This window comes from Hylobates moloch, unplaced genomic scaffold (genome assembly GCF_009828535.3).
Source record: "Hylobates moloch isolate HMO894 unplaced genomic scaffold, HMol_V3 SCAFFOLD_23, whole genome shotgun sequence".
NCBI classification, from domain to species: Eukaryota; Metazoa; Chordata; class Mammalia; order Primates; family Hylobatidae; genus Hylobates; species Hylobates moloch.
In genome coordinates, this window is record NW_026652298.1 from 38,065,991 (window position 1) to 38,081,433 (window position 15,443).

The following is a 15,443-nucleotide window of genomic DNA, read 5'->3' on the forward strand; positions in this document are numbered from 1 at the left end:
CGGGGGCGGCGGCGCACTCGGGGGGAAGCAGGCCCCGCTAGACGGGCCGCGCCGACGGGCTCCGCGCACTCGCAGCCCGGGGCGCCCTTACCCCCAGCGCCCGCCGCCGCGGGCAGGGCCGGCCCGGAGCGCGGGGGGCGGCCTGGGAGCGCGGGCCGGGGGCGCCCGCCGAAGCTCGCGGCTCGGGGCCGGGGCCGGGGCCGGCCGCGCGCCGCCTTTGACGCATCGGAGCGCGGCTCCTGCAGGATGGAGGGCTCCGCGCCGCCGGCGGAGTTGTTTGTGCGCAGGCGGCTCGCGGGGCTGGGAGCGCTCAAGGTCTGAACTTCCCTCCGGAGCCGCAGCTGGAGGAGGCGAGCGCGCGAGGAGGAGAAGCCGCGCGGCGCGGAGGCCACCCTCGGGGCGAGCGGCGCGGAAGGCGAGCGAGCAAAGCGGTCCCGGACCCACGGCGGCCACGCGGCGGGGACCCCCGGGCTCTCTAGGTCCGTCCCGAGCGGTTCTTGTCCGCCTCGAAGGTGGGGGCGGTGGGGGCGGTGGGGCCACGGCTGAGCCGGGAACCACAGTTTCGAGGAACAGATGGTGCCTGTCCAAGTCGCGTGCTGGAGCCGCCCCTTAGGACAGGAGCAGGTCCCGGGCCTCCAGGTGTGCATGCCTAGGTGGGAGCGCCGCTAACTCTCCCCGTTTTGCTGGCAGGTACTGGTGACCCCGGCCGGGGCAGGCTCCAGGGCTCGACAACATGGCTTCCCCGCCCCACCAGCAGCTGCTGCATCACCACAGCACCGAGGTGAGCTGCGACTCCAGCGGGGACAGCAACAGCGTGCGCGTCAAGATCAACCCCAAGCAGCTGTCCTCCAACAGCCACCCCAAGCACTGCAAATACAGCATCTCCTCCAGCTGCAGCAGCTCTGGGGACTCCGGGGGCGTCCCCCGGCGAGTGGGCGGCGGAGGCCGGCTGCGCAGGCAGAAGAAGCTGCCCCAGCTGTTCGAGAGGGCCTCCAGCCGCTGGTGGGACCCTAAGTTCGACTCGGTGAACCTGGAGGAGGCCTGCCTGGAGCGCTGCTTCCCGCAGACCCAGCGCCGGTTCCGGTATGCGCTCTTCTACATCGGCTTCGCCTGCCTTCTGTGGAGCATCTATTTTGCGGTCCACATGAGATCCGGACTGATCGTCATGGTCGCCCCCGCGCTGTGCTTCCTCCTGGTATGTGTGGGCTTCTTTCTGTTTACCTTCACCAAGCTGTACGCCCGGCATTACGCGTGGACCTCGCTGGCTCTCACCCTGCTGGTGTTCGCCCTGACCCTGGCTGCACAGTTCCAGGTCTTGACGCCTGTCTCAGGACGCGGCGACAGCTCCAACCTTACGGCCACAGCCCAGCGCACAGATGCCTGCTTATCTCAAGTGGGGAGCTTCTCCATGTGCATCGAAGTGCTCTTTTTGCTCTATACCGTCATGCACTTACCTTTGTACCTGAGCTTGTGTCTGGGGGTGGCCTACTCTGTCCTTTTCGAGACCTTTGGCTACCATTTCCGGGATGAAGCCTGCTTCCCCTCGCCCGGAGCCGGGGCCTTGCACTGGGAGCTGCTGAGCAGAGCGCTGCTCCACGGCTGCATCCACGCCATCGGTGTCCACCTGTTCGTCATGTCCCAGGTGAGGTCCAGGAGCACCTTCCTCAAGGTAGGGCAATCCATCATGCACGGGAAGGACCTGGAAGTGGAAAAAGCCCTCAAAGAGAGGATGATTCATTCCGTGATGCCAAGAATCATAGCCGATGACTTAATGAAGCAGGGGGATGAGGAGAGTGAGAATTCTGTCAAGAGGCATGCCACCTCGAGCCCCAAGAACAGGAAGAAAAAGTCTTCCATCCAAAAAGCTCCTATAGCCTTCCGCCCTTTTAAGATGCAGCAGATCGAAGAAGTCAGTATTTTATTTGCAGATATCGTGGGCTTCACCAAGATGAGTGCCAACAAGTCCGCCCACGCCCTGGTGGGTCTCCTGAACGATCTGTTCGGTCGCTTCGACCGCCTGTGTGAGGAGACCAAGTGTGAGAAAATCAGCACTCTGGGAGACTGTTACTATTGCGTGGCGGGCTGTCCTGAGCCCCGGGCCGACCATGCCTACTGCTGCATCGAGATGGGCCTGGGCATGATCAAGGCCATCGAGCAGTTCTGCCAGGAGAAGAAGGAGATGGTGAACATGAGAGTCGGGGTGCACACGGGCACCGTCCTGTGCGGCATCCTGGGCATGAGGAGGTTTAAATTTGACGTGTGGTCCAACGATGTGAACCTGGCCAATCTCATGGAGCAGCTGGGAGTGGCCGGCAAAGTTCACATTTCTGAGGCCACCGCAAAATACTTAGATGACCGGTACGAAATGGAAGATGGGAAAGTTATCGAACGGCTGGGCCAGAGCGTGGTTGCTGACCAGTTGAAAGGTATGTGCACTTCTTTATCTCGGCATTCCCCCTCCCTGATCCTGATTGTATTAAATTGAAAAAAAAAATCTTCCAGCCTCAGTGTCTGGAGGCAGCTCAGGTATCTCAGAATGCCTTACCATGGGGGGATCCAGGGACACTGTGACTTTTCCTCCAGCGGGTCAAATATCACAGATCTGTTCACACTGCAGAAAGGGACGCTGTGCAGAGATGACCTAGATGCGACCTTTAGAAGGAAGGAGAACTTTGAACGTGCATAAGCACTGGTTGTCAGAAATGTGGGGGCACGTCCGGTGAATGTAAGTGTATGGAGCCCTTCAGCATTCAGCACTTTTTAGCACTTAAGGAAATTGCCTTTGCATTTCATTTGGTCACCCGGAAGTCCCATCCAAATGTTTCTCTCTGCCCTTTTTGTGAAAACATGGAGAATAAAACCTTTCTCCTCTCTAGGCCTCGCTTTGCTTATCCTCAAAATAGGGATAGGAAGTCGGCGCAGTCCTGCAGGTCTCTGGAGAACTAGACGGAGTTACTTACCTCGGAGTACACGCTGCCTTTTATCTAGGTCTTTTTTTTTTTTAAAGTTTGCATTTTCAGCTTTCAGCCATCATTTGTTTAAGGATGTTTTATTATCATAGTATTTGCCATAAGTGGAGAGCTTAATATTGAGTTTCTCCAGCCACCAGGTGATTTGGAAGGAGAAACCTACCCGCAGGAGAGCTGGTATGCCCCTCCCTCAGCCTCTCAGGTTTGGATCTGGTGCCTGGTCCCTGGTTTGAAGCTCCTTACTGCTATTCTTGATGTTTTTACTGGGCTGCTTCTTTTTTCTGATATAGGACAACAGTCTTTGAGATCTGGAAAATGATGTTAAAATAAGTAGGACGAAAAAGAAAGATTTTAAGTAATCTGCTACATTTCTTCCCCCACTTCCTCCTTTTTAAACAGTCCTTATGTTTTACTAAAATCTTCAGGATTGAGGGGAACATCTATTTTGGAAGTATGTAGAGAAAATAACACTGATTTTTTTAAAAGCCTGCTTTTGTTAAGCTGTATTGTATTTTGTGGTCCCCACACACTGCATACTTAAACAGTTAAAAGCCTCAGGAAAGGGAATCCTCGGAAAGAGAAGTAATTAATAGTTCCAATCAGAGATGGCAGAAGTAATAGTTTCAGTCAGAGACGGCAGAAATAATAGTTTCAATCAGAGACGGCAGAAGTAATAGTGTCAGTCAGAGACGTCCAGTGGTGGAGGTAGGGCCTGCATAGGTCGTTGGTGTGAGATCATCCTATGTACCCAGTTGGCATTCTCTTTCTCTGGCTTGTGATCTGAGCTCCTGTATCTTTTATGTATTTGTTCTCTGGCAAGGGAACATCATCTTTCTTCTGATTTTTCTTTATTTTACTAAGTTTGCTGTTGAAGATTTTATGGATGTAGACGACAACTATTTTCACCCGAGAATTCCCCTAACCTAGAGCACTTTAAGGACTATGTTGACGAGGTCAGAAACTATACTTTGCTGTTCACTTGAAAGATGCTGCCGTGACGAGTGTTTTTCCATGTAGGGTGGTGGCACTCACTCTTGAGCCTGAAGACGTCAGTGGACGGGGCTGTGGGTGTAACCCCCTGCTTGACACCTTGGCATTTTTAGGGCCCAGGTGTTGCGAGCTCTGTCCTTGGAGACTGTGGGATGGTGGAGCTGGGCGGCAGTACGTTAAATTAAATATGTTGGCCCACAGGACAATGAGAACAGTTTTGTAAGCTGTACTTTGTATGCTGTATTACTCGAATTTCAAAAATGAAAAGGGTGTAATTATTAAGTATGTTTGGAAATTGCCAAGTCATTGAATACCTATTTTGTGAATTTATGAGTAGTTTTATTTTAAGTTTGTAGATTGGGGTCTCAGACACAGAGCCAAAAAAAAAAAATGCTAGAGTGGGTTTGTGTTTTTTTTTTTTTAACCTCAAATAGTGTAAATTTGGTAAATTAACTTTTCTTGAAATCTGTGTACATTGTATATTTATAAAAGTTTTAGTACTGTAGGGAGTAGGGAAGATAGAAGGCTTAGCTAAGCTGCTGATTTTTTAAATGTGATATTCTTTCCTTTAGCTGTTTCCCTGAGACCACGATTTTGTTTTCTTGAGCTCATTTTGCAAACCTTTGTGGATAGGACTCCGGGAATAGAGTATGTCTACACAACTTCCTGGCCCTTTTGGAAACAGTCCTTACAAAGCTAAATTGAGATGACAGCACAGTTTGTAGAAGACCCTTTCACACACATAGTTAAGCTTATCTACATGTAAGATCGATTTTAGCCTCTGCGTTTGAGCTGGTGGCAGATGTTTTCTCTATACAGTACTGGGTATTACGGGAGGCTGAGGCAGGAGAATGGTTTGAACCCGGGAGGAGGAGGTTGTAGTGAGCCGAGGCTGCGCCACTGCACACCAGCCTGGGCGACAGAGCAAGACTCTGTTTTAAAAAACAACAACAACAAAAACAACCCCCCAATACTGGGTGTATTAGCCTTTCCCTCTTACCCCCTTTTCGATCCCAGGGTTAAAAAGCAGCCAGTAGCGCCCTGCAGGAATGGGCATCCACAGAATGAGAAGGGGCTTCTAGAACTAGCCTGGGAGCACAGAAGGAAGCTCCTCTTATTCGAATTTATCTGAACAGGCTCTGCAGTAGGGTAGTTTCATGATTTCTGCACATTCCCTCACTCTGAAATCTGTGCTGTGCCCCGGCACTGACTGTGCACCTGGCACTGTGGATGTGGAGGAGGATCTGTGATCGTGAGGTAGGAGGTGGGACTCGACTCCAGAGGCGGGGTGCAGATGCCAGACTGAATTGAGGACTAGCTAATACAGGGATGGGGCAGAAGCAGCGTTCTGCAAGGCACACCCACCAGTGTGCCATGTTAGTTTACTTTCTCCATGGCCACACCCGGAGTTACTGCCTCTTTCCATGGCCATGACCTGACAACCCAAAAGCCACCACCCTTTTCCTAGAAATGTCTGCCTAAGCTGCCCCTTACTCTGCAGGAAATTAAAAGTAGGCACAAGGTAAGGCTGGGCGCAGTGGCTCATGCCTGTAATCTCAGCACTTTGGGAGGCCAAGGCGGGTGGATCAACCGTGGTCATGAGTTGGAGACCAGTGTGGCCAATATAGTGAAACCCCGTCTCTACTAAAAATACAAAAATTAGCCTGGTGTGGCGGTGCACGCCTGTAATCCCAGGTGCTCGGGAGGCTGAGGCAGAAGAATCGCTTGAACCCAGGAGGTGGAGGTGGCAGTGAGCTGTGATCATGGCCACTGCACTCCAGCCTGGGTAACAGCCTAGGCGAGACCGCGTCTCAAAAAAAAAAAAAAAGTTGGTATAAGTATGATTGCAAAACTGCCCTGAGCTGCTACTTTCCGCCTTTGGGAAAGCCCAGCTCTGCAGGAGCAGTCACGGAGCTGTAACACTGCCTGCCTCTTCAATAAAGCTGTTTTCTTTCCTGCCACCGGCTCATCCTTGAATTCTTTCCTGTGCAAAGCCAAGAACCCTCTTGGGCTCGGCCCCACTTTGGGGCTTGCCTGCCCTGCGTTAATAGTTCCCCACCTCTGTGAGCTCACGGTTAAAAATGCTGCGGAATATGTCCGGGAGTGGGGAGCGCTTTAGAGGGGGCTCCCGCTGGAGCTGGGTGCTGAGATCAGGCCGTGGCTCTCCAGGTGGACAGAAGAGCCCCAGGGCAGAGCGGAGAGGTGGGCGTGGCTGGGCCCTGTGCTTCTCTGTGGGGGCGGGCGATTGTTAGTCGTTCCTCAGGACAAGGAAGGCCGTGGGTAGCGTGGGAAGGAGTTTGGATTTGATCCTGTAGGTGTCAGGGAACCACTCAACAGGGGGCTTAGGTAATCTGACTTGCAGTTTTAGAAAGTTCACTCTTTCAGAGCTAGTGAGTGTGGGTTGGAAAGAGATTAATGAGGTGCTCAGTAAATCCCAGGTAGGGGTGATGGTGGCCCAGTCCCAGGTCACGGCAGCAGTGATGGAGGTGATGGGATCTGAGTGGCATTAGGAAGAGCAGCTTGATGGGACGGCAAAAGCCAGATTTAAACAAACGACTGGCAGGAGGGGAAGGGCTTGACCATGTGAATGGGAAATGGCATTTTAAGTTTCTGGAAGTGACTTGGCGACAATGTGGAGTCAGGAATGGGTGAGGGGCCTTTGAAGTTGCTATGGTCTGAATGGAGAATGCAGGATGGGCTTACAGAGTACGGAGGCTGGAACCCCTGGCTTGCTTATTCATTCAGCGAGTCATTTTCTCTGTGCCAGGCCCGGTTCTGGGTTCTGGCGATACAGCCATAAACAAAACAGACAAAAATCCCTGCTCTTGTAATAGGGAACAAGAATTTTTAAGTCAATAATATAGGAGGATCGCTGGAGCCCAGGAGGTCGAGGCTGCAGAGAGCCGTGATTGCACCACTGCATTCCAGCCTGGGCGACAGAGTGAGACCCTGTCTCTAAGAAACAAAAAACAGGCTTTCTGATAGGGGAGATCTAATAGAGGGGACAGCAGGGGAGTCAAACTGTAAATAAGTAAAATAGAAAAAGTGTTTTGTGAACAAACAAGCAGGAAGGGGATATGGAAGATGCGGTGGACATGAGTGTGAGAAATCTTATCTAGGGTGGCCAGTCACTGGGAGAAGGTTGCAGGAATTTTTAGCATACTGCTAGGATTTTGGAAATAATCTAAAAAGTGAGGGGCCGGGCATGGTGGCTCATGCCTGTAATCCCAACACTTTGGAAAGCGGATCACCTGAGGTCAGGAGTTTGAGACCAGCCTGGCCAACATGGTGAAACCCCACCTCTACCAAAAATACAAAAATTAACCAGTTGTGGTGGCAGGTACGTGTAATCCCAGCTACTCAGGAGGCTGAGACAGGAAAATTGCTTGAACCTGGGAGGTGGAGGTTGCAGTGAGCCAAGATTGCACCATTGCACTCCAGCCTGGGTGACAAGAGCGAGACCCTGTCTCAAAAAAAAAAAAGTGTGAGAGACAGTTATTAAAGATATGGAGAAATGGGCCGGGCGTGGTGGTTAATGCCTGTAATCCCAGCACTTTGGGAGACTGAGGTGGGCAGATCAGGAGGTTAGGAGTTTGAGACCAGCCTGACCAACATGGTGAAACCCTGTCTCTGCTGAAAATGCAAAAATTGGCTGGGCGTGGTCTCAGGTGCCTGTAGTCCCAGCTGCTTGGGAAGCTGAGGCAGGAGAATCGTTTGAACCCGGGAGGTGGAGTTTGCAGTGAGCCGAGATCGCGCCATTGCACTCCAGCCTGGGCGATAGGGCGAGACTTCGTCGCAAAAAAAAAAAAAAAAAAAAAAAGGAAGAAGAAACGGTCTGATTCAGGTGAGGGACCTTCCACAGCATTTGGGATGAAACCGCTAGGCCTGAGGGAACCGTGGCTGTTGTATTCTGCCTTGGGCCACAAGCAAAAAATGGTGAGACGTGTTATCTCGAGCTGTTGGCTTTTCCTGTCATAGATACAGGGTCACAAAGACAGAAAGTGAAACCGTTAGAAAATATCTACAGGCATCTTCTTTTCCCATGTAAATATTAGGAAGACAGAATGAAGATACTCCTCCACTCTCATCCACACCCATGGTAATATCTCTGAAGAAGGGAATACCGGCGAGTGATCACATTGTCAGATGCAGAAATTAAAAAAGCTTTTTTCCCCAGCCAAACTTTATGCTTGTGGAGCAACTCGGGGAAGAGACCCACTGGTGTGCATTTGGGCAGATTGACACCTGTTGGCCACCTCTGTGATCGAGACCTTCGCCTTAGAGGAGTTCCTATCTAGACCCTGTCTGGTGGGCCGACAGACCGACGGCGGACAGAGGCATTCTGTATGCGTTAGCCTCTGCAAACACCTGTCTCATGCTGGAAATCTGGGCGCCCCGTTAACCCTGGGCACGGGCCTGCCAGCTGACAGAACCCTAGCCAGGTGTTGGTTTGGGGTTCAGTTGCATGCTCAGGTGTACCCCTTCCTTCCCTTGTTAGCTTGTCCCCACCTCAGCCTGCAACCCTTGCCACTGGGATGCTAACCCGTTAGCACAGCCCAGTCTCCTTGCTTGGAAATTCTGCGTTGACCTGCATTCTTTTTTTTTTTTTTTTTTTGAGACAGAGTCTTGCTGTGTCGCCCAGGCTGGAATGCCGTGGTGCGATCTTAGCTTACTGCAACCTCTGCCTCCCGGGTTCAAGCGGTCCTCCTGCCTCAGCCTCCCAAATAGCTGGGATCATAGGTGTGCCCACCACGCCCGGCTAATTTTTGTATTTTTAGGAGAGATGGGGTTTCGCCATGTAGGCCAGGCTGGTCTCGAACTCCTGACCTCAGGTGATCCACCTGCCTCAGCCTCCCAAAGGGCTGAGATTACAGGCGTGAGCCACCACTCCCAGCCTTGACCTGCTTTCTTGAGCAGGATCTCTTATGCACGTGGAGATACAGCCTCTCAGATAGCAAATGGCAGAGATGAGATGAGGCACACAGTTCCCCTCCGCAGCTCGGGTGGGAGACAGAAAACAGCTGTAGAGTCGACCCTCAAGCCGCCCCCAGTGACCATTTGTTCAGGCTGTTTGAGACCTGGCTTCCAGTGACAAGGACACAGCTGTTAATTCTGAAGACAAGCTTTCGAGTAGAAGTAACCTCTGGTGAAGCAAGAGAAGGTTAAGGTTTGCTGAATTGCCAATGGGATGAAGAAGGAAGGGAATGCTGTCTTTTCAGGTAGAATGCCTAAGGAAGGGAAACATGGAGAAGGAACAATTAGAGCAAGTCAAGAAGTTTCAAGATTTTTGTCTTCTGGCCAGTTTGGTTAGATAGTAATTATGTTTCTGCATATTGGTCAGCGTTGCCTATGTATTTTGCTGTGTAATAGTAATCTTGGAAAAAAAAAAAAACAAACCCACATTAATCCGTCCATGTCCAGGCACAGAGTGTGCACAAGCCTGCGTGGGCCGTTAAGTCTTGTCTTTCTCTTGGTTAGTGATTTCAGTATTGGTGTTTTTGCTGGAATTGCAGTATTGTAAGAGTGTGATCATTCACCATTAGAATTCTGCAGGTCCCCTCTTGACTCTGGACTAGCTGAGCTTAGGGACCTGTCATCCATCTGGCCCTGCGCATATCATTTGTAGTTTGCCTGTGACACACCTCAAGACCTTTTCCAACAGGAACTAGCATCCCTGGAGGGAATTTTGTGAAGAGATGAGAGTTTTTCAAACAGGAAGGGAACTGGCAAGGGAAGTGGCCAGGCACCGGTGCTGCCACGGAACAGAAGGGAAGGGACTGAGCTGCATCAGAGGGTGGATGTGGGGCTGCTACCCATGGGTGTGGGCCAAGGGTAGGGTGGTCCTCCCCTGGGAAGACTGCAGACGGCAGTGATATTCTTGTAGTCTCGTGGATGTACCCAGTGAACCACACCAGCCAAGCCAGCCCATGGCTAAATTTTAGTCAACTTCAGCGAAGAAGACTGCCCCTTGTGAAACTTGTCTGCTCTTGGAAATCAGGTTTTTTGTCTCATTTTCCCCAGCCTTTGCTAGCATTGCACTTGTAAGAAATTCCTGGCATCCTTTCTGCAGAGTTAAGTGGGAAGTCTCAATGTTCTGGGATAGGTGGGAACATCGACCCCGCTAGAGGCTGGTGGTGGCAGTGGAGGCAGAATGAGTTGTAGCAGTAGTGGTGGCAGGAGTGTGACCTAGAGGGAAGAAGCTGGGAAATGGTGAAATGCTGGGCCCCGACGCTCAGGGCTAGCTGCACCTAGCTTATATGCCTTCCTCTAATCCAGTAGAAATTGTTGTTTCTGTAGGTTTTTTTTCTTTTCTTTTTGAGACAGGGTCTTGCTCTGTTGCCCAGACTGGAGTACAGTGTGCAGTCACAGTTCACTGCAGCCTCGACCTCCTGCACTCAGATGATCCTCCCATGTCAGCCTCTTGAGTAGCTGGGACCACAGGCGCATGCCGCCATACCCAACTAATTTTTTTTTTTTTTTTTTTTTTGAGACAGAGTCTCACTCTTGCCCAGGCTGGAGAGCAGTGGTGTGATCTTAACTCACTGCAACCTCTGCCTCCCAGGTTCAAGCAATTCTCATGTCTCAGCCTCCCCTCTAGCTGGGATTACAGATGCATGCCACCATGCCCGGCCAATTTTTTTTTTCTATTTTTAGTAGAGATGGGGTTTCACCATGTTGGCCAGGCTGGTGTTGGCCTCAAGTGATCTGCCTGCCTCCGCCTCCTAAAGTGCTGGGATTATAGGTGTGAGCCACAGTGCCCGGCCTAATTTTAAAAATTATTTGTAGAGATGACGTCTCCCTATGTTGCCCAGGTTTATGTACATTATTTATATAGGTTGTCTATTGATATTTACGGTATTAGAAATTGAAACAAACTGAGAAGCTTAAAAATCTTTTCTTAATTTATTTCAAAATAATAGTGAATTCATTTCACCCATTGCATGTTAATATAAGTAACATTTTTATAAAAGTAACTATATTTTTTAAAATGAAAAAATTTGATGAGAAGGGTGGCACTGCCGTACATTTTTGCAAATCTCTTTAATGTCTGGATTAATAAACGGTTGAAGTTTTTTTTTTTTTTTTTGATGGATTTTTTCCCGCTTGTTGCCCACATTGGAGTGCAATGGCACGATCTCAGCTCACTGCAACCTCTGCCTCCTGGGTTCAAGCGATTCTCCTGCATCAGCCTCTCGAGTAGCTGGGATTACAGGCACGCACCACCACGCCCGGCTAATTTTTTGTATTTTTGGTAGAAACGGGGTTTCACCATGTTAGCCACTGCGCCCGACCCATGGCTGAAGTTTTTTAAGTGATAATATGTGCGCAACAGAAATCTACCATGTTCAACACTTTCAAGTGTGTTCGCTGAATTTTCTGAACTGCTTTGGCATTCAGTTTGTTGCAATATGTTGAAAAATGTTTAGAAAATCTGGCTTTAGTTGGAAGAGCATTTTCATAGCCTTTTTGTGTAATTCTGGATATTTTTCTTTGATTCTGTAGAGACACTCAACAAGTGAGTAGTAGTTTCTTTTTCTTTTTCTGGGATAGGGTCCTGCTCTGTCACCCAGGCTGGAGTGCAGTGGTGCTACCATAGCTCACTGCAGCCTTGACCTCCTGGGCTCAAGTGATCCTTCTGCCTTGGCCTACCAAGTAGCTGGGACTACACGCATGCACCATCACACCCCACTGATTTTTTATTTTGAGTGGTAGTTTCTTAAAGGTTAGTTGCAGTATGGAATCTGAAATTTTATTATTTTTTTGTACACTATTATATTAAACGCTGTTGGGTTTTTACCCAGGTGTGATTTTATAACGTCACGCACTAGTCATTTGGAAAATATTGGTCTCTTGAATGATGCAGCTCTTCCACATGTTGACGTCAGTAAAGTCTAATAGTCTGAAGATGTTGAGTTCATCACAGTGGCTGATGTAAGTTTTCCAAAACTCTACTTGAAAATTGGAATTTTTTTATCACTGGCGGCAAATACTGTCAGTTATTTTCTTTGAAGCGACAGACTCGTTCATATTCCCAGGAATGGTCTGCCCCTACTCAAGCCTGAATGACCGTAGTTTGTCTGTAGGTCACGTGTAAATGATGTGCTACCAAAAAGGTGGCCAATTCAGCTTGCAATCCAAACAGCTGCACAGCTGCTTTTCTCGAGGACCGCTGTGCTTTGATGGGCAGCAGCGTCGTCGTAGGCGTGCTTCTCGTTTCATCACTCAGACTATTCAAAAGACACCTACTCAAGCTTGCGATTTAACACAATCATTCACGCTGACAGCTTCATCAGGGACATTCTTTTTTTTTCTTTTTTCTTTTTTTGAGACAGAGTCTCGTTCTGTCGCCCAGGCTGGAGTGCAGTGGTGTGATCTTGGCTCACTCTAACCTCCGCCTCCTGGGTTCAAGTGATTCTCCTGCCTCAGCCTCCCAAGTAGCTGGGATTTACCGATGTGTGCCACCACGCCCGGCTAATTTTTGTCTTTATGGTAAAGACGGGGTTTCGCCATACTGGCCAGGCTGGTCTTAAACTCCTGACCTCAGGTGATCTGCCCACCTCGGCCTCCCAAAGTGCTGGGATTACAGGCATGAGCCACTGTGCCCGGCCCATCAGGGACATTCTTAAGCAAAGCTGTCTGCCTTTCCTTTCGTAAGTGTGGGGTGGTGAAGGACATGCTGAGGGCTAGTGCAGTTTGGTTTCTGTGCCTCAGGACCTGCTCAGGCACTAGTGGTTTCACCCATGGCTTCTTCTGCACTGTCACTGCAAATGTCAACACCGAAGAAGGCAAGTGCTGTCTTAGTGTCATTGTGCAAATAGTTTAGACTCCACAGATGCCTTGCAGAGTCCTCAAGGACCTCTAGGGATCTGCGGACCACACTTTGAGAACTGCTTCCCTAGCTGGGCTGCAAGATGGGAAGACTGAGGGTTTTGTATGTGCCACCCAAACACACATTCTCATGTGTGTGAAACAACGCCAGTTGGAGTTGTGACACGCATTATGTGTTTCCTGTGGAAATAGCAAGTGACCTTAGTTCATACATTGACCTTTTCTTACAAAATCCTTAAAAATCCTTTGTGATTCTGGTAAATCTTTGTTGCTCATGTTCAAAGTCTGTGATAAAGACCATCAAGTTCGAGCTGGCCACGGCTCGTGCCTGTGATCCCAGTGCTTTGGGAGGCCGAGGTGGGTGGATCACCTGAGGTCAAGAGTTGGAGGCCAGCCTGGCCAACATGGTGAAGCTCCATCTCTCCTAAAAATACTAAAATTAGCCAGGTGTGGTGGTGGGCACCTGTAATCCCAGCTACTCAGGAGGCTGAGGCAGGAGAATCACTTGAACCTGGGAGGCGGAGGCTGCAGTGAGCCGAGGTGGCACCACTGCATTCCAGCCTGGGTGACAGAGCGAGACTCTGCCTCAAAAGACAGACAAATGGCTGGGTGTAGTGAGTCATGCCTGTAATCCCAGCACTTTGGGAGGCCGAGGCAGGCGGATCGCCTGAGGTCGGGAGTTCGAGACCAGCCTGACCAACATGGAGAAACCCCCCATCTCTACTAAAAACACAAAATTAGCCGGGCGTGGTGGCACATTCCTGTAGTCCCAGCTACTCGGGAGGCTGAGGTAGGAGAAATGCTTGAATCCAGGAGGCGGAGGTTGTGATGAGCCGAGATCATGCCACTGTGCTCTAGCCTGGGCAACAAGAGCGAAACTCCATCTCAAAAACAAACAAACAAACAAAGAAACGACCATGAACTTTGTTTCTGTAAATTTTTTTTGGAAGGGCTCACCCTTGAATGGTTGGGTGCTTGGATTTTGAGTTCTGATACATTCGGGCTTAATTCTCAGTTGTATGGTTTCCTAACTGTGGGACCTTGGGCAAGCTACCTAGGGGCTCTGCAATTTATAGGAATGGTGGTGTCTCTGTCAGAGGGTCGTTGGGAGAATCAACTGAGATAATTCAAGAAAAGCACTTACTTGCATAGTGACTTATTGGTGGACAGCCATTCCATCAATAACTAACGCTCCCCGCTGGCTGAGTCACATTTCATATTGCACTAAAGGGTGTTTCTTTCTTCCTGCGCTCAATCTGGTGCACATCTTGTATCATTCAGTACCGAAACCTAGAACACACTAGGGACTGCGATTGTGTCAGTTTCTTGTACTAAAAAGGGCAAGTATCCAAAATACAAAACGCTGATAGCTCGCCCTGGTTAAACTCTAGCTGCCGAACTTGGCTGCCTCTTTACTGAAAACCCTCGGGGGTTCAGCAGTCTCGTTCCTAGGCTGCTTCAGGTCCCCAGAGCCTGGAGGTTCTTAAGATGATGGGCCCCTCGATGGTTGAGGAATTATAAGCAGATCTTCAGCTTTGCAACTTGAGCTATTGGCCGTGGTTTGAACTGGAGTGGTTTTTTCAACTGTACTGTATCCCACTGTAAACTCATTTGTTAATTCATTAAATATTGAATGGGTTCCTACCATTGGCAAGGCCAGGACTAGGTTCTGGAGATAGAGGGGTGGCCCCTGCCCTCTTGGGGTGTGATGTCTAGAAAGGGAAGTAGACAGTGATCAAATAATCTGTACAGGCCAGGTGCAGTGGTCATGTCTGTAATCCCAGCACTTTGGAAGGCCGAGGTAGGAGGATCGCTTGCGTCCAGGGGCTCGAGACCAGTCTGGGCAACATAGCGAGACCCTGTCTCTACAAACAATAAACAATTAGCCGTGCATGGTGGCATGTGCTTGTATCTAAGCTACTTGGCAGACTGAGGTGGGAGGATCGTTTGAGCCTGGGAGGTTGAGGCTGCAGTGAGCTGTGATTGCACCACTGTACTCAGCCTGGGTGACAGAGCAAGACTCTGTCTCAAAAAAAAAAAAAAAAAAAAATCACCTGAACAAATATTGTACTAGACTTCCTGACTATGTTACAGATAGGGCTGAGATGATCTCCATTTTATAGATGAGAAGACTGAAGCACAGAGAGGTTAGGTAACTTGTGATGATCACACAGCCAGAAAGGGATACTAAATGGTGGAGCCAGTATTTACACCCAAAGGCTGTATTAGAAAACACTAGTACCCATCTCACAGAGTTGCTGCGAGGATTAAATGAGCAAATACAAGTTCCTAGAAAAGTTCTTGGCACATAGTACCTCTCAGTAGAGAAGAGCTAGTGTTACTGAAAGTAGGAATAATTTTCTTAGCAGTGGCAGCAACAGCCAGAACAACCATACCTGTCTTTAGCTCTCTCCATTTACGAGGTGCCCCACGTACACTGCTGTCTCAGCCACGGTGAAATCCTAGGATCCTGGGAGCCGTGTGTGTTTAGATGCTTTCATTTGCTTGGTTCTTTCCCGTTCTATACCATTTACAGGCTAAATTTGTTTTTTTCTTTTCTTTTTTTAGACAGAGTCTCACTCCTTTGCCTAGGCTGGAGTGCAGTGGCACAATCTCGGCTCACTGTAGCCTCCACCTGTATCAGACCATTCTAAC

General features: G+C 49.7%; 1 protein-coding gene across 3 annotated transcripts in view; it reads left to right on the top strand.

The window, feature by feature from the left end:
- ADCY9 (adenylate cyclase 9) overlaps positions 1–15,443 on the top strand; it is a 170,316-nt gene that overhangs the window by 21,927 nt on the left and 132,946 nt on the right. For 2 of the 3 annotated variants that reach the window (XM_058434122.1, XM_032144660.2), the window contains exons 1-2: positions 201–479; positions 691–2,426. In XM_058434122.1, the coding sequence (XP_058290105.1) occupies positions 734–2,426 (1,693 nt within the window). In that variant the 5' untranslated portion in view covers positions 201–479; positions 691–733. Of the gene's footprint in view, positions 1–200; positions 480–690; positions 2,427–15,443 lie in introns of those variants that run through there. The other variant, XM_058434123.1, reaches the window with a different exon arrangement.